This window comes from Pseudoliparis swirei, chromosome 16, assembly GCF_029220125.1.
Source record: "Pseudoliparis swirei isolate HS2019 ecotype Mariana Trench chromosome 16, NWPU_hadal_v1, whole genome shotgun sequence".
NCBI lineage: Eukaryota > Metazoa > Chordata > Actinopteri > Perciformes > Liparidae > Pseudoliparis > Pseudoliparis swirei.
Window position 1 is genome coordinate 23,644,690 of NC_079403.1, and position 23,896 is coordinate 23,668,585.

A 23,896-nucleotide genomic window follows, 5' to 3' on the forward strand; every position below is an offset into this window, starting at 1 on the left:
GATCGTTATCACTGCGTCTTTAACGAACTTACAATCAGGACGAAGCGGTTCTGAAGATAATATTAGTACAAACCTGTTACAGGGTCATGGATAACCTGGAAAAGTCATGGAATTTTTAAATATTTAATTCCAGGCCTGGAAAAGTCCTTTAAAAGTAATGTAATCCTAAAGGTTTTAGAAAAAGTCAGAAAATGTTTCATGAACGCGGTATAGACCTTTAGAAGAGTCTCAGTGATCGTCTCTCAATGCATTGTGGGTACTTTCACACCTGAGCTGACAGCTGACAGACGGGTGTGAACACCTCAGGTAGACCTGGATGGCCGACAGTCCCGAGCAGCTGGAGGTGGATTCCAGATCCCAACGGAGTCCAACAAGGAAAGAAGTTTCAGTTCTGGAAACTCTGATAGTCCTTTTTTATCCACTCTGTCATTTATTGACAGGATTTGGCCGCCGCCCACGTTTACTGTGTTTTCCTGTGTGTCAGCAAATTATCTTAAAATGGCTTTGCTTATCTTTTTTGGCCACCACATCTCTCTCTCTCTTTCTCTCTCTCTCTCTCCGCTGCACTTCCTCTCCGGAGAATGGAATGGGCAACGGGGAATCGAGCACGTTGCAGCCATATGGAGCGAAGATCTCTTTGTGCCGCCGAGTAATTACTTTCAGAGCTGTTTATTGACGACCGGGCCTCGTGACGCGTAGCGCTCTGCACCCTTTACCTCCTTTTTCTGCTAAAGCGTGAGGAAAATAAAACTCACAATAAAACTCTCTGACAACCTTTTTTTTTTTTTAAAGAAGCGATTGTGTTTTGGCTCTCGGGAGAACCTGAAAGAGATGTGATGTGTCGCAGGCTGCATGCGGTGTACATATTTTTATTCCGGGAGCGCTCTCGGAATAGAGGAAAGTCGAGGGCAGCGGGAAATTATAGGTTTAAAAATAACTGGGAGAAAAAATACGCCACGCCAAAGAAACAAAAGAGCAGACGAACCAAAAATGAATCACCACATGAGTCCATTGTGAAGTAGAAAATAATGCATATAACTTTAACGTGTTTGCTTTGATATCATTTAGTTAGTATTTATACCTCAGTGATAATGAGTTTGCATTATTTGTTGTCCGTCTTACTTAAATTCAGTGATGATTTCTTCAGATGTGATTTTTTCCAATAGCGGTTTTTAAATGACTAAGTTCCACGGAACCACGGTGGCAACTTATTATTATTATGCATTAGGACTCATACTGGCATGAAGTTGTTGTGAATATTAAACTCTATTTCTGCAAAATAGATCCACCAAAAATAATCCACTTTATTCCATTAATATTTTGGCATTCCCACATGTCATTATGGAAACTATAATGGGCCCAACACGCGCTCTTGTGGAACCCCACAGATAAACTTCAGTAATTATAAGTTTAAGTTACTTCTAAAGCCGTACTGCTCTTTTTAAAGTGTCTTTCCAGTGAGAGAGAGACGCCGGTCTGAAAGGGGAGAGTCTCTCTCTGTATATATGAATGACTTTCACTTTGTTTGGAGATATGCCAGCTTGTAAAGACGGATTACGATCGGTGAGTATTCACATGAATCACTTCATTTAACGCTCCAGACGGCCTCACAAATGCTGTTCAGCCACATCAGCAAAGCTACAACCTTGTTTTTTTAATAACTGTCTAAAACCTCCAGATTGTCTTTAATAATAATCGTTTATCAAAACAGTTTCTGATCGATTCAATAGAGCGTCCTCACAAGAATGGTAAAACACATGCAGGGGATGGGGAGGCCGTGGCAGGGAAATAGGTGGATAAGAAGCCTCGTGGAGGTCAGCGGAGGCGGCCGGCCCCCTTGGCAACGGCCGCCCCCCTCGGCAACGGCCCACCGATTAGTATTCATTGTGCCCTGTCAGCAGCCGGTGCCATCCTCCGCCAGCTAGAGCGCATCGAAACCATTTAAACATATTATTTGGCCGCGGTGTAGCGGTGTATGTGTGTCGGGCTCTCTCGGGGCCCGGAGCTGCTGGAGCGGGAATAATGGGATCCTTTCACAGGTGGAGGGATCCGGGAATGTAGTTAAGATGAGGAAGACGTCTCAATGGTCCGAAACATTCCTCCTGCTCGCCTAAAGGGGGGAGGAAAGAGAAGGAGGGGGGGGGGGTTATCTGGGTCATCCTGGTGGGAGAAGGAAACGTCTCACCTCTGTGGCTTCGACGCGGCGCTCTGCTCCGAGGCGTCGGGAATGAAAGGACGCTTCTTCGTGAGGGTGGAGGCTGCACCGCCTCCTCTCCAGCTGTTTGTCTTTCCACTGAAGCCGAAGAGAGAGAGAGAGCTCCTGACAATGTGACGTGTGGTTCAGATCAGTGGTTCTCAACCTTCTTTCAGTTGTGTACCCCCCCCCCCCCCCCATTTCATTTTGAAAATATTTCAAACAAATCTCACGTACCCCCTAGACTGGATGTCTTTTTATTTCTGCTTCTGTGTCACCAAATTATTAGGGAAATAAAAAGTCAAACTCTGACAGAGCAGAATAAGACGTCTTCTTCTTCTTCTTCCTCCAGGCCTGGCGAGCGTGGACCAAACTCTGCTGCGGTCAAAAGTGGCTTCTCCTCCTCTCGCCCCTCGTCTTCCTCTTCCTCGCCATCTCCGTGATGACGACGACCCTCCCCATCCTGCTGCACGATGTCGACTGGCGGTCCTCCCGAGCCCTGAGCTCCGCCTGGGAGTTCCGTTCCAGGCCGGGAGTCGTGGAGCGACCTCCCGCCGCCGCCGCCGCCTCCCGACCGCCGCTCGCTCCCGTCCACGCCGCAGCCTGGAAATCCGGCGCTCGGGAAGAGACGTCCGAAACTCTCCAGGAGGAAGCCGCCGATAACCAAACTGGCGTGAAAGAGAAGAGAAAGAAACACAAAGACAAAGGCATCGCCTCCAAAAGGAAGGAGAAGGCGGGCGCCGTGCGGCGCCCAACCAGCGGCCGTCAGCGTCTCCCACAGCGTGGAATGAAGCTGAGCAACCGCAGCGCCGCGGTGAAGACCCGCCTCCATCTTGAAAGGGGCAGATCCACAGCCGCGCTCATCCTCAGACGGGACAGCGACGGCGGCCCCGAGAGTCAGCGGGCTTTGGGAAAACTCAGACAAGCAGCAAAGAACTCTGGGAAATCTGTTCAAGTGGGTAAGAAGCCGCACGCTAACCTCTCGGAGGACCGCCTCCTAGAGAGTCCCGGGTCGTCGGACCGCAGGAAGGCCGCCGCGAGGGAAGATGGCGGCGGCGGCTGGTGTCGGCGCTTCAGGGACCAGGACTTCCCAGATGGCGACCGCAGGCCGATCCGGACCGGTCCCGGTCTCCGGTTCCCCCCCTGGCTCAGCCGGGACGACGTCCGGAAGATGGAGCTCCTGGCCGAGGGCGCGGTGGTCAGCAAGGCCAGGGTGCCGGCGCACGGACAGGTGCTCCGAGTGGCGCTGGACGCTCCAGCACAGCAGCAGGTACACGCAACCCGAACCCTTTCATTTCTATCAGCTGAAACTAGGACCCTTGTATGAGCCCGTTATGTCACAGGAGGCGGGTCAACCGGCACGAGACTCTTTCACGTCACGGCCGGTGTCTGACTTCCTGTCGATCCTTCAGATGGGTTTTTTATGGAAAGGAAAGGATGGCGTCCGATCGAAGGCGAACGCCGTCACCGAGGTGTTTAATGTCTTCAAAAAGGAGGAGAATCTCGTAGCAAATCCGATACCTTCGAGTCCTGATCACAAGATATCACGTCATGTGATGCTTATTGCTTGTTGAGACCTTCGTGGAGGAGCATTAGAACCCTGGAGATGGGCCTCGATACACCTGTGTAGAGATTAACCAGAGAATAGTCATTTACCACATTAACAAGAGTGTATTTATTATTGATTTAATGTTATCTTCATTGAAAGAAACAGAGCTTTGCTTTGAAAAATAAGAACATTTCTACGTTACCCCAAACTTTTGAATAGTAGTGTAACAACTGTATATTTTCTCCATGACAGCAGCCGTCTCATAAGAGCGGTTCCACTGAGCCTGGACCTGGACCTGGACCTGGGCCAGGACCTGGCCAGAGGCATCCGGTGACCCACGCCGAGCGCTGCCAGCGGGGGCGCTGTTCTCTGATCAAACGCCCCGACGACTGGTTCGAGGTGCTGGCGTTCCACCTGGACCGGGTGCTGGGCCTCAACCGGACTCTCCCCGCGGTGCTGAGGACTTTCCGCAGCGAGATTCTGCCGTACCGGTACATCGGCGGCGCCCCCCGGCCCGCGGTGTGGTGGGATCCGGATATTCGGCACGTCGCCGACGAGGACAACGACCAGAACTCGGTGCCGCTCAGCTGGGCCCAGTACCAGAAGCTGCTGCAGCTGCGCTGCGGGAGAGAGGCTGACCTGAGGTCAGCGGCGTGCGTGGGAGTCCACCACTCAGAGTGGGGGAGGCTGGCTCTCTTTGACTTCCTACTGCAGGTAAGAGGAGCGCTCCTCACGATGCACCCGGGGGACCAGAGGCGCTAGGTAGTCGGTCCGGCCCACTCTCGTGGACGCATTGCTTAAAAATTGGCTGAAACAATCCACTGTGGACTTGGATCGTTGAGGTCAGAGGTCATCGTCACGGAACGTCTTGAGGAAGTTCATTCAAATTTTGACACAAACATCAACAACGTCACAGCGACCTCGCGTCAATCCATGACGAGATATCGAGATAGAAATGTACGATGTAGAGGGCAACAACGAAAACTACAGGGCAACAACGTAAAGTATAGCGCAACAACATAAACTGAAGGATCTATAGGGCAACAATGTTCAAAATAAGGCAACAACGTAAACTATAGGGCAACAACATAAACTATAGGGCAACAACGTAAACTATAGGGCAACAACGTAAACTATAGGGCAACAACATAAACTATAGGGCAACAACGTAAACTATAGGGCAACAACATAAACTATAGGGCAACAACGTAAACTATAGGGCAACAACGTAAACTATAGGGCAACAACATAAACTATAGGGCAACAATGTAAACTATAGGGCAACAACGTAAACTATAGGGCAACAACGTTAACTATAGGGCAACAACGTAAACTATTGGGCAACAATGTAAACTATAGGGCAACAACATAAACTATAGGGCAACAACGTAAACTATAGGGCAACAACGTAAACTATAGGGCAACAATGTAAACTATAGGGCAACAACATAAGCTATAGGGCAACAACGTAAACTATAGGGCAACAACCTAAACTATTGGGCAACAATGTAAACTATAGGGCAACAACATAAACTATAGGGCAACAACGTAAACTATAGGGCAACAACATAAACTATAGGGCAACAACGTAAACTATAGGGCAACAACGTAAACTATAGGGCAACAACATAAACTATAGGGCAACAACGTAAACTATAGGGCAACAACGTAAACTATTGGGCAACAATGTAAACTATAGGGCAACAACATAAACTATAGGGCAACAACGTAAACTATAGGGCAACAACATAAACTATAGGGCAACAACGTAAACTATAGGGCAACAACGTAAACTATAGGGCAACAACGTGAACTATAGGGCAACAACATAAACTATAGGGCAACAACGTAAACTATAGGGCAACAACGTAAACTATAGGGCAACAACGTAAACTATAGGGCAACAACGTAAACTATAGGGCAACAACGTAAACTATAGGGCAACAACGTGAACTATAGGGCAACAATGTAAACTATAGGACAACAACGTAAACTATAGGGAAACAACGTGAACTATAGGGCAACAACGTGAACTATAGGGCAACAACGTAAACTATAGGGAAACAACGTGAACTATAGGGCAACAACGTAAACTATAGGGCAACAACGTGAACTATAGGGCAACAATGTAAACTATAGGGCAACAACGTAAACTATAGGGCAACAATGTAAAGTATAGGGCAACAACGTAAACTATAGGGCAACAAAGTGAACTATAGGGCAACAACGTAAACTATAGGGCAACAACGTAAACTATAGGGCAACAATGTAAAGTATAGGGCAACAACGTAAACTATAGGGCAACAAAGTGAACTATAGGGCAACAACGTAAACTATAGGGCAACAACGTGAACTATAGGGCAACAATGTAAACTATAGGGCAACAACGTAAACTATAGGGCAACAATGTAAAGTATAGGGCAACAACGTAAACTATAGGGCAACAAAGTGAACTATAGGGCAACAACGTAAACTATAGGGCAACAACGTAAACTATAGGATATATAGGGCAACAATGTAAACTATAGGGCAACAATGTAAAGTATAGGGCAACAATGTAAACTATAGGGCAACAAAGTGAACTATAGGGCAACAACGTAAACTATAGGGCAACAACGTAAACTATAGGGCAACAATGTAAAGTATAGGGCAACAACGTAAACTATAGGGCAACAAAGTGAACTATAGGGCAACAACGTAAACTATAGGGCAACAACGTGAACTATAGGGCAACAATGTAAACTATAGGGCAACAACGTAAACTATAGGGCAACAACGTGAACTATAGGGCAACAACGTAAACTATAGGGCAACAACGTAAACTATAGGATATATAGGGCAACAATGTAAACTAAATGATCTACAGGGAAACAATGTCCAAAATAGGGCAACAACGTAAAGTATAGAACAACGTAAAGTACAGCGCAACAATGTAAACTAAAGGATCTATAGGGCAACAAAATGAACTTATAAGACACAGCCATGTTGGGGGGGGGGCATTGTGGAAGCTGCTGCCATGTGTGACCATGATCACACTCTCTCCATGGTGGCGGACCATCATGTGAGTGCATCACACACACGCTGAGTGAGTCACAGCGGTAGCGGTAGCTACTTTGTAGCATTTTGGAGACCTGCACTGAGATGTTCACCTCATCCTCAGTCCCCCCCGCCTCCCTTCCTGTGTGTGTGTGAGTGACTGAGTGAATGTCCTTCACGCTGCTCCTCCTGCTCCTCCTGCTCCTCCGTGTCTGGCTATCGGAGCCCAGGGAGGTGTTAAGGGAGCAGGTAGGAACAAGTGTTCAGAGGCGCTCATCTGCTCTCAGCAGATCAATAGGAGGCAATTAGGGCTTGGCCCTGTTTCAGGGATTGACTTCTAGCAGCGAGGAGAGAGAGCGCTGCCTCATGGGTTATTCATATTCAACCCCACACACACACACACACACACACACACACACTGCCGACGGGTGTTAGAAACACATTCCATCTTTCGTGCGCGGACAGAACAAAGCAGAACAAAATGACTTCTGCAGGTTGTCAAATCGGTCCGCGTGTCGGAGGAAACTCAACTCTGAAGAGGCGAAGAGTTAAATGTTCAACGATCTGGAGGCCGGAGTGCGAATACATTTACAGTCTGGACTCATTTCATGTCACCATCAGACGGCGACCTCCGGTTCTGAAAAGTGAAGCAAATGCTGAAGTGCAGCAAACATGCATTCTCTCTGCTGACCACCAGGGGTCGACTCCTCTGGCCTCCTTCCCAATGGCCCCGCCTCCTTCTTTGTGCCTCCTGCCTCAAGGGCTGACCTCTGAAAGAAGTCTATGCGTCATTTGTAAAAGCTGCATTATCTCTACTGACCACCAGGGGGCGACTCCTCTGTGTGTGTAGAAGTATATGCTTCATGTGTTAAAGCTGCATTCTCTCTAATGACCACCAGGGGGCGACTCCTCTGGCCTCCTTCCCAATGGCCCCGCCTCCTTCTTCGTGCCTCCTGCCTCAAGGGCTGACCTCTGAAAGAAGTCTATGCTTCATGTGTTAAAGCTGCATTCTCTCTAATGACCACCAGGGGGCGACTCCTCTGGTTGTATAGAAGTCTATGCTTCATGTGTTAAAGCTGCATTCTCTCTACTGACCACCAGGGGGCGACTCCTCTGGTTGTATAGAAGTCTATGCTTCATGTGTTAAAGCTGCATTCTCTCTACTGACCACCAGGGGGCGACTCCTCTGGTTGTATAGAAGTCTATGCTTCATGTGTTAAAGCTGCATTCTCTCTAATGACCACCAGGGGGCGACTCCTCTGGCCTCCTTCCCAATGGCCCCGCCTCCTTCTTCGTGCCTCCTGCCTCAAGGGCTGACCTCTGAAAGAAGTCTATGCTTCATGTGTTAAAGCTGCATTCTCTCTAATGACCACCAGGGGGCGACTCCTCTGGTTGTATAGAAGTCTATGCTTCATGTGTTAAAGCTGCATTCTCTCTACTGACCACCAGGGGGCGACTCCTCTGGTTGTATAGAAGTATATGCTTCATGTGTTAAAGCTGCATTCTCTCTACTGACCACCAGGGGGCGACTCCTCTGGTTGTATAGAAGTCTATGCTTCATGTGTTAAAGCTGCATTCTCTCTACTGACCACCAGGGGGCGACTCCTCTGGTTCATTAGGGATCACAGAAATCCATTAAAACGTTTCATATTCAGAATAGAGGATTACAAAAATTCCTCCGCATACACACATTCTCATTCACTCCATCTTACTCATTGTTCTGTTCATAATTGTTTTTAGGGCTGAGTCGACATCCTCGACACCCCTTACTCCTCCCCTTCTCCTTTCATCCGCTCATCCACTCACAGAAACAACGAGAATCATTAGATGTTGACACCGTATGAACCAATCCACTCAAAATGTAAATCCAATACACGCACGCACACACACACACACACACACACACACTTATATCCAGACCAAGAGTGGTATTGGATCTGTAATTGAAGGGACAGCATGAATCCACACACACACACACACACACACACACATACACATCAACACACGGGTTACACACACACACACATCAACACACGGGTCACACACACACACATCAACACACGGGTTACACACACACACATCAACACATGGGTCACACACACACACATTAACACACGGGTCACACACACACTCGCTGCTCGCTGACCTTTCCTGATCAACTCCTCTTCAGGACTTTAATCTGTGATTCTGTGCTCTGTGTTTTTTGTGCAGCTCTTCTTTGATGATTTTAAACATTCGTAAAGTGTCTTTAACTATTGTGAAAAGAGCTTTTATCGATCACATGTATTATTATTATTATTTCTGGAGGTGTTGCACATGAATTTCAACCATAATCTAGAAATAAATTCATTTGGTTCTATGGATGATCTGAAAAGTCAGGCTTTCATTCCACTGCAATCTGAAGTGGTGTAGCTCGATTCATCCATCCATCCCTCCATCTATACATCCATCTATCCATCCCTCCATCTATATATCCATCTATCCATCCATCCCTCCATCTATATATCGATCTATCCATGCATCTATCCATCCATCTATCCCTCCATCCATCTATCCATCCATCTATATATCGATCTATCCATCCATCCATCTATCCATCCATCTATCCATCCATCTATCCATCCATCCATCCATCTATGTATATCAATATGTGTTTTTTGTTCTCTGACAATAATAACTGTCAATATAAAAATAGAAACAGACCCGCTGGCGACCAGTCTGGATTAGATCAGATTAGATTAGATCAGATTAGATTAGATCAGATTAGATCAGATTAGATTAGATCAGATTAGATATTCTGATATTATGTCCGTGGTTTTCTTTGTCTGCAGGTGAACGACCGGCTGGACAGGAACTGCTGCGGCTTCAGTCCCGATCCCACAGAACTCTGCGTGGAGAACCTCCTCCACGCCAAGTGTGGCAACCCAGAGGACCGGCAGCTGGTCCACATCCTGGTCCGTCTCCTCCGCCGTGATAAAGGTTCTTTAAAGGCTGCCTGGTTCTATGAAGATCCATCACCTACTGGAGAACCATTTGGAAACCATTTTTTGAAGGTTCTTTGAAGAACTCTTTAAGGAAATGGTTCTTTAGAAAACCCTGGTTTGAAAGGTTCTTTGTGGAACCAGAAATGGTGCCTTAAAGAACCATGTTTTGAAAGTTCTTTAAGACACCTTTATAGGTTCTTTGAAGAACTCAATAAGAAAATGGTTCTTTAGAGAACCCTGGTTTGAAAGGTTCTTTGTTGAACAAAAAATGGGGCCTTAAAGAACCATGTTGTTCAGGTTCTTTGAGACCTTTATAGGATCTTTGAAGAACTCTTTAAGGAAATGGTTTAGAGAACCCTGGTTTGAAAGGTTCTTTGTGGAAGCAGAAATGGTTCCTCAAAGAACCTTTTTTTTAAGGTTCTTTGAGACACCGTAACAGGTTCTTTGAATAACTCTTTAAGGAAATGGTTCTTTAAAGAACTATGGTGTCACTCTGGAGAACCATTTTTGGTTCCTTCCGACCTTCATTGTTCTGTGTAAATGATTTATCACCCATTCCTCGGTCTTCGTGGCGTTCTCTCTTCTTCACAGTGACTTCGATGCGTCGCTGACTGACGTGTGTTTTCAGAGCGTTTCTTCCTCTTCGTCGTTCCTCCTCGTCGTGAACAGAGCGGCGGCCCCGCTCGTGTTAACGCGTTCAGCAGCAGCGTCTATTAAAATGTGTTTTCACAGCTACGCCGAACGAGTCTGGCAGATGTTTCCTCGTTAAGTCACATGTGGTTTGTGTCGCTACCGTAACGTAAGAATAGACTTTACGCTGTTTGAGCGACGGTTGTTTTCGTCACAGGTTTATTTTCTTCGTTTTTGTCGCGACCTTCATGCAGAGCAGAACGTGTTGCTGATAACATGAGCACATGAGCACATGAGCACATGAGCACATGACCACATCATAATATCAACAGACCCGCCCGTACCAACCACATCCTTCTGAACCCTCTGAACCCCCAGAACCCAGCGGCGATATGGATGCATAGGAGAGAGGAGCTCAGTGTATCCTAGAGGAGAGAGGAGCTCAGTGTATCCTAGAGGAGAGAGGAGCTCAGTGTATCCTAGAGGAGAGAGGTGCTCAGTGTATCCTTGAGGAGAGAGGAGCTCAGTGTATCCTAGAGGAGATAGGAGCTCAGTGTATCCTAGAGGAGAGAGGAGCTCAGTATCCTAGAGGAGAGAGGAGCTCAGTGTATCCTAGAGGAGATAGGAGCTCAGTGTATCCTAGAGGAGATAGATGCTCAGTGTATCCTAGAGGAGAGAGGAGCTCAGTGTATCCTAGAGGAGAGAGGAGCTCAGTGTTTCCTCGAGGAGATAGGAGCTCAGTGTATCCTAGAGGAGATAGGAGCTCAGTGTATCCTAGAGGAGAGAGGAGCTCAGTGTATCCTAGAGGAGAGAGGAGCTCAGTGTATCCTAGAGGAGATAGGAGCTCAGTGTATCCTAGAGGAGATAGATGCTCAGTGTATCCTAGAGGAGAGAGGAGCTCAGTGTATCCTAGAGGAGATAGGAGCTCAGTGTATCCTAGAGGAGAGAGGAGCTCAGTGTATCCTAGAGGAGATAGGTGCTCAGTGTATCCTAGAGGAGAGAGGAGCTCAGTGTATCCTAGAGGAGAGAGGAGCTCAGTGTATCCTAGAGGAGATAGGTGCTCAGTGTATCCTAGAGGAGAGAGGTGCTCAGTGTATCCTAGAGGAGATAGGTGCTCAGTGTATCCTAGAGGAGAGAGGAGCTCAGTGTATCCTAGAGGAGAGAGGAGCTCAGTGTATCCTAGAGGAGATAGGTGCTCAGTGTATCCTAGAGGAGAGAGGAGCTCAGTGTATCCTAGAGGAGAGAGGAGCTCAGTGTATCCTAGAGGAGAGAGGAGCTCAGAGGATCCTAGAGGAGAGAGGTGCTCAGTGTATCCTAGAGGAGATAGGTACTCAGTGTATCCTAGAGGAGAGAGGAGCTCAGTGTATCCTAGAGGAGAGGAGCTCAGTGTATCCTAGAGGAGATAGGTGCTCAGTGTATCCTAGAGGAGAGAGGTGCTCAGTGTATCCTAGAGGAGAGAGGAGCTCAGTGTATCCTAGAGGAGAGAGGAGCTCAATGTATCCTAGAGGAGAGAGGAGCTCAGTGTATCCTAGAGGAGATAGGTGCTCAGTGTATCCTAGAGGAGAGAGGAGCTCAGTGTATCCTAGAGGAGAGAGGTGCTCAGTGTATCCTAGAGGAGAGGTGCTCAGAGGATCCTAGAGGAGAGAGGTGCTCAGTGTATCCTAGAGGAGAGAGGACTCAGTGTATCCTAGAGGAGAGAGGGCTCAGTGTATCCTAGAGGAGAGAGGTGCTCAGTGTATCCTAGAGGAGAGAGGAGCTCAGTGTATCCTAGAGGAGAGAGGTGCTCAGTGTATCCTAGAGGAGAGAGGAGCTCAGTGTATCCTAGAGGAGAGAGGTGCTCAGTGTATCCTAGAGGAGATAGGTACTCAGTGTATCCTAGAGGAGAGAGGAGCTCAGTGTATCCTAGAGGAGAGAGGAGCTCAGTGTATCCTAGAGGTGAGAGGTGATCAGTGTATCCTAGAGGAGATAGGTGCTCAGTGTATCCTAGAGGAGAGAGGGCTCAGTGTATCCTAGAGGAGAGAGGTGCTCAGTGTATCCTAGAGGAGAGAGGTGCTCAGTGTATCCTAGAGGAGAGAGGTGCTCAGTGTATCCTAGAGGAGAGAGGAGCTCAGTGTATCCTAGAGGAGAGGTGCTCAGTGTATCCTAGAGGAGAGGTGCTCAGTGTCTCCTAGAGGAGAGAGGGCTCAGTGTATCCTAGAGGAGAGGTGCTCAGTGTATCCTAGAGGAGAGAGGGCTCAGTGTATCCTAGAGGAGAGAGGAGCTCAGTGTATCCTTGAGGAGTGTGGTGCTCAGTGTATCCTAGAGGAGAGAGGGGCTCAGTGTATCCTAGAGGAGAGGGGAGCTCAGTGTATCCTAGGGGAGAGAGGGGCTCAGGGTATCCTAGGGGAGAGAGGGCTCAGTGTATCCTAGAGGAGAGAGGAGCTCAGTGTATCCTAGAGGAGAGAGGTGCTCAGTGTATCCTGAGGAGAGAGGAGCTCAGTGTATCCTAGAGGAGATAGGAGCTCAGTGTATCCTAGAGGAGAGAGGTGCTCAGTGTATCCTAGAGGAGAGAGGAGCTCAGTGTATCCTAGAGGAGAGGAGCTCAGTGTATCCTAGAGGAGATAGGTGCTCAGTGTATCCTAGAGGAGAGAGGTGCTCAGTGTATCCTAGAGGAGATAGGTGCTCAGTGTATCCTAGAGGAGATAGGTGCTCAGTGTATCCTAGAGGAGAGAGGAGCTCAGTGTATCCTAGAGGAGAGAGGAGCTCAGTGTATCCTAGAGGAGATAGGAGCTCAGTGTATCCTAGAGGAGAGAGGAGCTCAGTGTATCCTAGAGGAGAGAGGTGCTCAGTGTATCCTAGAGGAGAGAGGAGCTCAGTGTATCCTAGAGGAGAGAGGAGCTCAGAGGATCCTAGAGGAGAGAGGTGCTCAGTGTATCCTAGAGGAGAGAGGTACTCAGTGTATCCTAGAGGAGAGAGGAGCTCAGTGTATCCTAGAGGAGAGAGGTGCTCAGTGTATCCTAGAGGAGAGAGGTGCTCAGTGTATCCTAGAGGAGAGAGGTGCTCAGTGTATCCTAGAGGAGAGAGGAGCTCAGTGTGTCCTAGAGGAGAGGTGCTCAGTGTATCCTAGTCTTCAGTGTCCATGAGGTGACTGTGTCTGCCTCCAGAACTGAAGATGGAGCTGGTTCCATAAAAGAGGAGGAGCTTGATACCTGAAGGCTCTGGCTCCCATCCCACCTTTTAGAACTCTAGGAACTACAAGTAGCCCCGCATTTAGTGAGGCAGCTCTCTAGTGGGGTAATCTGGTACTACAAGCACTCTAGTGGGGTAATATGGTACTACACACACTCTAGTGGGGCAATATGGTACTACAAGCTCCTTAAGTGATGGAGCATTACCAATCAAGGCTTTGTAGATGAGAAGAAGAATGTTTTGTGATTCTAAATGTTACGGTGAGCCAGTGCAGATCAGCTAATACAGTCCTGAGTCATGTGATCTCTGTTCTTAGTTTTAGTGAGAACACGAGCTGCAGCATTCTGGATCAACTGGAGGACTTAAGGCGTGATTAGAGCAGCCTGATAATGAGGAGTTGCGAGTAAACAGTCAAAGGAAAATCTTGGATTTAACGTCTGAAAGCCAAAGATAAACTTCCAGATTGATCCTGTTTCTGTGTTCAGGCTTTCAATATGTTCAAACTGCGGGAAAAAGACACATATACAAATATCTAAATATATATATATATGTATTGTGTGTTCAGGTGAGGGAGGCCGATCCTCCAGACTGGTGTTCATAGACAACGCCGACCGACCGCAGCAGTCTTCCGACAACCTCAACTTCCAGCTGCTGGAGGGCATCGACAGTGAGTACCGACGAGACACTTAACGACGCTGCGGTCTGAAGGTTTAGAACACCCCATTATGACATTTTTATAAAAATATAAGCAGTTCAAGTGAAGAACCTGAAATGGTATAAAAGGTATGCGGCAAACTGCCAGAGGTGAAAAGGAAACAGGTGATTAAGGGTTAACGACGCAGCTGGTCAGTTCATGAAGCCCTGAAGGTCGACGCTAACGACTCCTCCAGGTGTCTCAACTTTAGTTGATTACTTACTAACCGCTACTATCAATTCAATGCAGTTCATTTTTGTAGAGCCCATTATCACAATACAACTCTCCTCAGAGGGCGTTACTGTCCGTACACATACGACACCCCTGACCTTTGACCTTTCACATCGGATCAGGAAAAACTCCCAAAAAATTGAAAAGAAACGTTTCACATGGGGAAAAAAGGAAGAACCCTTCAGGAGAGCAAGAGAGGAGGATCCCTCTCCAGGATGGACGGATGAATAGATGTCATGTGACCAGAAGGAATCATTAGAGTCATGACACATTCAATGAGTATGACATGTTGTTCTGTCGTTCTGTCCTCAGGTTTCCGGAGGGAGCCGTGTCGCTGCTGCGGTCGGGCTGCCTGGAGAGTCTTCTTCTTCGCTCGCTCTACACGGACCGGGAGTTCTGGGACCGGAGGCGGAGCCAGCGGCCTCCGCCTCTCATCCGCACTCTGGAGCTCAGAGGGAAGATCCTCCTCCGCACATCGGGACCTGAAGCTCCCTCGGACGAGGGACCTGTGACGGAGCTCATCACGTCATCGGGTTACACGCCCAGGCCCACGGACCGCCGCTCACCGCGACATCGTGATCCGAGGTGTGAAAGTCCAATTTAAGTCACTCAGTGTTCAGACGTCACTTCAGGAGTGATTGAGAGATTGTCTCCACACCGCTCTCAACATGGCGGCTAGCAGCTAACGGTGCTTACAGCGCGAACAGAGCTAACGGTGTTTATCTGAGGAGTTCTGCCGTCAAAGAGAGCCTCCTTGACCTCCTTTGACCTCCTTTAGACTCCTTAGGTCACCTTTGGCCTCCTTTGGCCTCTTTTGACCACCTTTGACCTCCTTTTGACCCCTTGACCTCCTTTTCAACCTCATTTAACCTCCTTGGCCTCCTTTCATCTCCTTTTGGCTTGCTTTTGCCCCTTTGGCTTCCTTTTTCGACCTCCTTTTGAGGTCCTTTGGCCTCCTATGGCCTCCAAGCCTCTAATGTCGGACTGACAGCAGAGCTGAAGATGGACCTGCTGTCAACTTGACGATTACTGTTCGATGTAAATTAAGTGATTTTAATGAATATTCATAAATAATTCTAAGTTTACAGTCAAACCAAAGATTTATAATACATTATTATTATTCCTCTTTTGATGAATAATGTTTCAGGACTTCAAGAGATGCTCATTACAGGTTGTTACATACGGCTTTATTAATAGTTCACTCATGATTATACAAACATCACTTCCCTGCTATTTATTATTGGGTTAGGGAACACATCTTACCTGGAAGTTAAGAGTCAAATTATGAAGAAATGTTCACGAGTTTCTCATAAGCCGTTAATACGTCGTTAATAACATGAGTGCAGTAACAAAAGGGCTAATGACTCCTCTTTAGTTGCTTTTATTATAGTAATCGTTGAGTCATTAATAAGTGTCAGAAGCTCTTTGGTACATCAGAGATGTCTAGAACTAGAGCGAGACCACGCAAAGTCCTTATTAGGGACTCATACCTGACCCATGAGGCATTAATGAAGAGTCAAACAACCTGGAGGTCCTCACTGAAGCACACACGTCTCTCCGAGAGGAGGCGGATTATTCCCTCGCTCCTCCTCTCAGCCAAGTGAGCGGAATTATTTTTTCCAAAGAATTTAGTGGAACGAAGCGTCGTCTCTTTTCTATTTTACCAAGAGAGCGAGCAGCAGATCGAGTGATTGATTTGGACGCCTGTTTTAACGAGATAAGCTTCTCTTCTTTAATCAAGGGATTAAAAATGTCTTCTGGACTCGATCCAAGCCTTTTGATAAAAATGTACCAAATATATATATATATATATATATAAATATATATATATATAAATGTATACATGTATATATACATAAATATGTATGTATATAAATATATATAAATACATATATATATCTATATATATAAATATATGTATTTATATTTATATATATAAATATATATTTATATATAAAGATATATTTATATATATATATATTTTATATATATATTTATATATATAATTATATAAATATATATACATATATATATATATATATATATATAATTTCAAAATGCTTGTCTTTGCACATTGTTGACGCAAAGTAAGAAAGAAAAGTGAGAATCAAGTGTCGTTACAGAAGGAGGACGAGCGTGAGGCGCTCTCTGTCTGCGACACCCTTCTGAAGCGGAACCGTCACTAATCTGTCCTTTGGTGTTCGGCTCTGTGGAAAGCCCAGAGGGTCTCACTCCAAGCGGTTCATGTCGTAACCTAATAGATTAATGACAGCTTCTACGGCCCTCTTTCATCACCGAATAAATGGCTCTCATGAGAAGTGGCTCAGACCTGTCTCTTCCAATGTGTTGCTTTTCTTCTTTTTTAAACCACCAGAAGCGAGCTGGCTGCGACTGGTTTTTAGATAACATTAATTTCTCTTCTACATTTGTGGGTCCAGCTCATTTAGCCCCACATCTGGATTGTGTTGGATTTAATGGCTATACTGTACGCCTGCACACTGCACTGCTGGGCCAGGGGCTCCAAGAACAGCAGGATTCTGCTCCTGAAATCTAGAAAAGAAAAGCAAGCAAAGCCGGAGGGAACGATCGCAACGTGGGTATTAAATATTAAAGACAACAGGGGAACTGGCTGATTACAAAATATCAAGAAACCAGTGTGGGAATAAATGCTGTCGGACACGAGGTGGCAGCCAGGACTGCCCGGTAACAATGGTCATGAATCCCAGTTCCCCCACTGGCACTCCAGCCCCCCCCCCCAACCCCCCTAAAATGTTTGTAATAATAATAAAATAGTCTGCAACATGGAGATGGATCATTTAAAAAATGTAATCCAGGAACTCATATCAGCTGGAGACTATAGCAGCTAACGGCTAAGCTAACAGCTAACAGTGTTTAATTGGAGGAACCGGAAAGAAAGGAAAGAGATGGACTCTTGTATTGATCCTCGTGGGCAAATTATTCTCTGCATACCTGCATTCCTTTTGTATTATTTAAGAAAATGCTAATAAAACTTAATCGAAAAATAAACATATTTTGGATAATTCATGTTTTTTCCACAGTCTCTGTTCAATGCTGCAGGTCGCTGTTGGTACTAGAGGAGAGAGGGCTCAGTGTATCCTAGAGGAGAGAGGAGCTCAGTGTATCCTAGAGGAGAGGAGCTCAGAGGATCCTAGAGGAGAGGTGCTCAGTGTATCCTAGAGGAGATAGGTACTCAGTGTATCCTAGAGGAGAGAGGAGCTCAGTGTATCCTAGAGGAGAGAGGAGCTCAGTGTATCCTAGAGGAGATAGGTGCTCAGTGTATCCTAGAGGAGAGAGGAGCTCAGTGTATCCTAGAGGAGAGAGGAGCTCAGTGTATCCTAGAGGAGATAGGTACTCAGTGTATCCTAGAGGAGAGAGGAGCTCAGTGTATCCTAGAGGAGAGAGGAGCTCAGTGTATCCTAGAGGTGAGAGATGCTCAGTGTATCCTAGAGGAGATAGGTGCTCAGTGTATCCTAGAGGAGATAGGTGCTCAGTGTATCCTAGAGGAGAGAGGAGCTCAGTGTATCCTAGAGGAGAGAGGAGCTCAATGTATCCTAGAGGAGAGAGGAGCTCAGTGTATCCTAGAGGAGATAGGTGCTCAGTGTATCCTAGAGGAGAGAGGAGCTCAGTGTATCCTAGAGGAGAGAGGAGCTCAGTGTATCCTAGAGGAGAGAGGAGCTCAGAGGATCCTAGAGGAGAGAGGTGCTCAGTGTATCCTAGAGGAGATAGGTACTCAGTGTATCCTAGAGGAGAGAGGAGCTCAGTGTATCCTAGAGGAGAGAGGAGCTCAGTGTATCCTAGAGGAGAGAGGAGCTCAGTGTATCCTAGAGGAGATAGGTGCTCAGTGTATCCTAGAGGAGAGAGGAGCTCAGTGTATCCTAGAGGAGAGAGGAGCTCAGTGTATCCTAGAGGAGATAGGTACTCAGTGTATCCTAGAGGAGAGAGGAGCTCAGTGTATCCTAGAGGAGAGAGGAGCTCAGTGTATCCTAGAGGTGAGAGGTGATCAGTGTATCCTAGAGGAGATAGGTGCTCAGTGTATCCTAGAGGAGAGAGGAGCTCAGTGTATCCTAGAGGAGATAGGTGCTCAGTGTATCCTAGAGGAGAGAGGTGCTCAGTGTATCCTAGAGGAGATAGGTGCTCAGTGTATCCTAGAGGAGAGAGGAGCTCAGTGTATCCTAGAGGAGAGAGGTACTCAGTGTATCCTAGAGGAGAGAGGAGCTCAGTGTATCCTAGAGGAGAGAGGAGCTCAGTGTATCCTAGAGGAGAGAGGTGCTCAGTGTATCCTAGAGGAGAGAGGAGCTCAGTGTATCCTAGAGGAGAGAGGAGCTCAGTGTATCCTAGAGGAGAGAGGTGCTCAGTGTATCCTTGAGGAGAGAGGAGCTCAGTGTATCATAGAGGAGATAGGAGCTCAGTGTATCCTAGAGGAGAGAGGAGCTCAGTGTATCCTAGAGGAGATAGGAGCTCAGTGTATCCTAGAGGAGATAGATGCTCAGTGTATCCTAGAGGAGAGAGGAGCTCAGTGTATCCTAGAGGAGATAGGAGCTCAGTGTATCCTAGAGGAGAGAGGAGCTCAGTGTATCCTAGAGGAGATAGGTGCTCAGTGTATCCTAGAGGAGAGAGGAGCTCAGTGTATCCTAGAGGAGAGAGGAGCTCAGTGTATCCTAGAGGAGATAGGTGCTCAGTGTATCCTAGAGGAGAGAGGTGCTCAGTGTATCCTAGAGGAGATAGGTGCTCAGTGTATCCTAGAGGAGAGAGGAGCTCAGTGTATCCTAGAGGAGAGAGGAGCTCAGTGTATCCTAGAGGAGATAGGTGCTCAGTGTATCCTAGAGGAGAGAGGAGCTCAGTGTATCCTAGAGGAGAGAGGTGCTCAGTGTATCCTAGAGGAGAGAGGAGCTCAGTGTATCCTAGAGGAGAGAGGAGCTCAGAGGATCCTAGAGGAGAGAGGTGCTCAGTGTATCCTAGAGGAGATAGGTGCTCAGTGTATCCTAGAGGAGAGAGGAGCTCAGTGTATCCTAGAGGAGAGAGGTACTCAGTGTATCCTAGAGGAGAGAGGAGCTCAGTGTATCCTAGAGGAGAGAGGTGCTCAGTGTATCCTAGAGGAGAGAGGTGCTCAGTGTATCCTAGAGGAGAGAGGTGCTCAGTGTATCCTAGAGGAGAGAGGAGCTCAGTGTGTCCTAGAGGAGAGAGGTGCTCAGTGTATCCTAGTCTTCAGTGTCCATGAGGTGACTGTGTCTGCCTCCAGAACTGAAGATGGAGCTGGTTCCATAAAAGAGGAGGAGCTTGATACCTGAAGGCTCTGGCTCCCATCCCACCTTTTAGAACTCTAGGAACTACAAGTAGCCCCGCATTTAGTGAGGCAGCTCTCTAGTGGGGTAATCTGGTACTACAAGCACTCTAGTGGGGTAATATGGTACTACACACACTCTAGTGGGGCAATATGGTACTACAAGCTCCTTAAGTGATGGAGCATTACCAATCAAGGCTTTGTAGATGAGAAGAAGAATGTTTTGTGATTCTAAATGTTACGGTGAGCCAGTGCAGATCAGCTAATACAGTCCTGAGTCATGTGATCTCTGTTCTTAGTTTTAGTGAGAACACGAGCTGCAGCATTCTGGATCAACTGGAGGGACTTAAGAGACGTATTAGAGCAGCCTGATAATGAGGAGTTGCGAGTAAACAGTCAAAGGAAAATCTTGGATTTAACGTCTGAAAGCCAAAGATAAACTTCCAGATTGATCCTGTTTCTGTGTTCAGGCTTTCAATATGTTCAAACTGCGGGAAAAAGACACATATACAAATATCTAAATATATATATATATGTATTGTGTGTTCAGGTGAGGGAGGCCGATCCCTCCAGACTGGTGTTCATAGACAACGCCGGCCGACCGCAGCAGTCTTCCGACAACCTCAACTTCCAGCTGCTGGAGGGCATCGACGAGTGAGTACCGACGAGAGACACTTAACGACGCTGCCGGTCTGAAGGTTTAGAACACCCCCATTATGACATTTTTATAAAAAATATAAGCAGTTCAAGTGAAGAACCTGAAATGGTATAAAAGGTATGCGGCAAACTGCCAGAGGTGAAAAGGAAACAGGTGATTAAGGGTTAACGACGTGCAGCTGGTCAGTTCATGAAGCCCTGAAGGTCGACGCTAACGACTCCTCCAGGTGTCTCAACTTTAGTTGATTACTTACTAACCGTCTACTATCAATTCAATGCAGTTCATTTTTGTAGAGCCCATTATCACAATACAACTCTCCTCAGAGGGCGTTACTGTCCGTACACATACGACACCCCTGACCTTTGACCTTTCACATCGGATCAGGAAAAACTCCCAAAAAATTGAAAAGAAACGTTTCACATGGGGAAAAAAAGGGAAGAACCCTTCAGGAGAGCAAGAGAGGAGGATCCCTCTCCAGGATGGACGGATGAATAGATGTCATGTGACCAGAAGGAATCATTAGAGTCATGACACATTCAATGAGTATGACATGTTGTTCTGTCGTTCTGTCCTCAGGTTTCCGGAGGGAGCCGTGTCGCTGCTGCGGTCGGGCTGCCTGGAGAGTCTTCTTCTTCGCTCGCTCTACACGGACCGGGAGTTCTGGGACCGGAGGGGCGGAGCCAGCGGCCTCCGGCCTCTCATCCGCACTCTGGAGCTCAGAGGGAAGATCCTCCTCCGGCACATCGGGGACCTGAAGCTCCTCCGGACGAGGGACCTGTGACGGAGCTCATCACGTCATCGGGTTACACGCCCAGGCCCACGGACCGCCGGCTCACCGCGACATCGTGATCCGAGGTGTGAAAGTCCAATTTAAGTCACTCAGTGTTCAGTCAGACGTCACTTCAGGAGTGATTGAGAGATTGTCTCCACACCGCTCTCAACATGGCGACGGCTAGCAGCTAACGGTGCTTACAGCGCGAACAGAGCTAACGGTGTTTATCTGAGGAGTTCTGCCGTCAAAGAGAGGCCTCCTTTGACCTCCTTTGACCTCCTTTAGACTCCTTAGGTCACCTTTGGCCTCCTTTGGCCTCTTTTGACCACCTTTGACCTCCTTTTGACCCCCTTTGACCTCCTTTTCAACCTCATTTAACCTCCTTTGGCCTCCTTTCATCTCCTTTTGGCTTGCTTTGCCCCCTTTTGGCTTCCTTTGCCCCCCTTTCGACCTCCTTTTGAGGTCCTTTGGCCTCCTATGGCCTCCAAGCCTCTAATGTCGGACTGACAGCAGAGCTGAAGATGGACCTGCTGTCAACTTGACGATTACTGTTCGATGTAAATTAAGTGATTTTAATGAATATTCATAAATAATTCTAAGTTTACAGTCAAACCAAAGATTTATAATACATTATTATTATTCCTCTTTTGATGAATAATGTTTCAGGACTTCAAGAGATGCTCATTACAGGTTGTTACATACGGCTTTATTAATAGTTCACTCATGATTATACAAACATCACTTCCCTGCTATTTATTATTGGGTTAGGAACACATCTTACCTGGAAGTTAAGAGTCAAATTATGAAGAAATGTTCACGAGTTTCTCATAAGCCGTTAATACGTCGTTAATAACATGAGTGCAGTAACAAAAGGGCTAATGACTCCTCTTTAGTTGCTTTTATTATAGTAATCGTTGAGTCATTAATAAGTGTCAGAAGCTCTTTGGTACATCAGAGATGTCTAGAACTAGAGCGAGACCACGCAAAGTCCTTATTAGGGACTCATACCTGACCCATGAGTCATTAATGAAGAGTCAAACAACCTGGAGGTCCTCACTGAAGCACACACGTCTCTCCGAGAGGAGGCGGATTATTCCCTCGCTCCTCCTCTCAGCCAAGTGAGCGGAATTATTTTTTTCCAAAGAATTTAGTGGAACGAAGCGTCGTCTCTTTTTCTATTTTACCAAGAGAGCGAGCAGCAGATCGAGTGATTGATTTGGACGTCTGTTTTTAACGAGATAAGCTTCTCTTCTTTTAATCAAGGGATTAAAAATGTCTTCTGGACTCGATCCGAAGCCTTTTGATAAAAATGTACCAAATATATAAATATATATATATATATATAAATATATATATATATATATATGTATACATGTATATATACATAAATATGTATGTATATAAATATATATAAATACATATATATATCTATATATATATAAATATATGTATTTATATTTATATATATATAAATATATATTTATATATAAAGATATATTTATATATATATATATTTATATATATATATATATATATATATTTATATAAATATATATACATATATATAAATATATATATATATATAATTTCAAAATGCTTGTCTTTGCACATTGTTGACGCAAAATAAGAAAGAAAAGTGAGAATCAAGTGTCGTTACAGAAGGAGGACGAGCGTGAGGCGCTCTCTGTCTGCGACACCCTTCTGAAGCGGAACCGTCACTAATCTGTCCTTTGGTGTTCGGCTCTGTGGAAAGCCCAGAGGGTCTCACTCCAAGCGGTTCATGTCGTAACCTAATAGATTAATGACAGCTTCTACGGCTCCCTCTTTCATCACCGAATAAATGGCTCTCATGAGAAGTGGCTCAGACCTGTCTCTTCCAATGTGTTGCTTTTCTTCTTTTTTAAACCACCAGAAGCGAGCTGGCTGCGACTGGTTTTTAGATAACATTAATTTCTCTTCTACATTTGTGGGTCCAGCTCATTTAGCCCCACATCTGGATTGTGTTGGATTTAATGGCTATACTGTACGCCTGCACACTGCACTGCTGGGCCAGGGGCTCCAAGAACAGCAGGATTCTGCTCCTGAAATCTAGAAAAGAAAAGCAAGCAAAGCCGGAGGGAACGATCGCAACGTGGGTATTAAATATTAAAGACAACAGGGGAACTGGCTGATTACAAAATATCAAGAAACCAGTGTGGGAATAAATGCTGTCGGACACGAGGTGGCAGCCAGGACTGCCCGGTAACAATGGTCATGAATCCCAGTTCCCCCACTGGCACTCCAGCCCCCCCCCCCAACCCCCCTAAAATGTTTGTAATAATAATAAAATAGTCTGCAACATGGAGATGGATCATTTAAAAAAATGTAATCCAGGAACTCATATCAGCTGGAGACTATAGCAGCTAACGGCTAAGCTAACAGCTAACAGTGTTTAATTGGAGGAACCGGAAAGAAAGGAAAGAGATGGACTCTTGTATTGATCCTCGTGGGCAAATTATTCTCTGCATTCCTGCATTCCTTTTTGTATTATTTAAGAAAATGCGCAATAAAACTTAATCGAAAAATAAACATGTTTTGGATAATTCATGTTTTTTCCACAGTCTCTGTTCAATGCTGCAGGTCGCTGTTGGTATTATTATTTATGTCTCGAAAGTAGAATCAAACTAGATTAAATGGTT

General features: G+C 46.3%; 1 protein-coding gene across 5 annotated transcripts in view; it reads left to right on the forward strand.

Moving 5' to 3' along the window:
- Positions 1-22,514, forward strand: part of gask1a (golgi associated kinase 1A) — a 24,427-nt gene extending 1,913 nt beyond the window's left edge. Inside the window, exons 1-6 of one of the 5 annotated variants that reach the window (XM_056434022.1) lie at positions 1,501-1,563; positions 2,547-3,464; positions 3,996-4,457; positions 9,611-9,758; positions 20,339-20,442; positions 21,023-22,514. In XM_056434022.1, coding sequence (XP_056289997.1) covers positions 1,510-1,563; positions 2,547-3,464; positions 3,996-4,457; positions 9,611-9,758; positions 20,339-20,442; positions 21,023-21,295 — 1,959 coding nt within the window. In that variant the 5' untranslated portion in view covers positions 1,501-1,509 and the 3' untranslated portion in view covers positions 21,296-22,514. Of the gene's footprint in view, positions 1-1,500; positions 1,564-2,546; positions 3,465-3,995; positions 4,458-9,610; positions 9,759-20,338; positions 20,443-21,022 lie in introns of those variants that run through there. The other 4 variants (XM_056434025.1, XM_056434023.1, XM_056434024.1 and 1 more) reach the window with 4 other exon arrangements.
- The last annotated feature ends 1,382 nt before the right edge of the window (positions 22,515-23,896 follow it).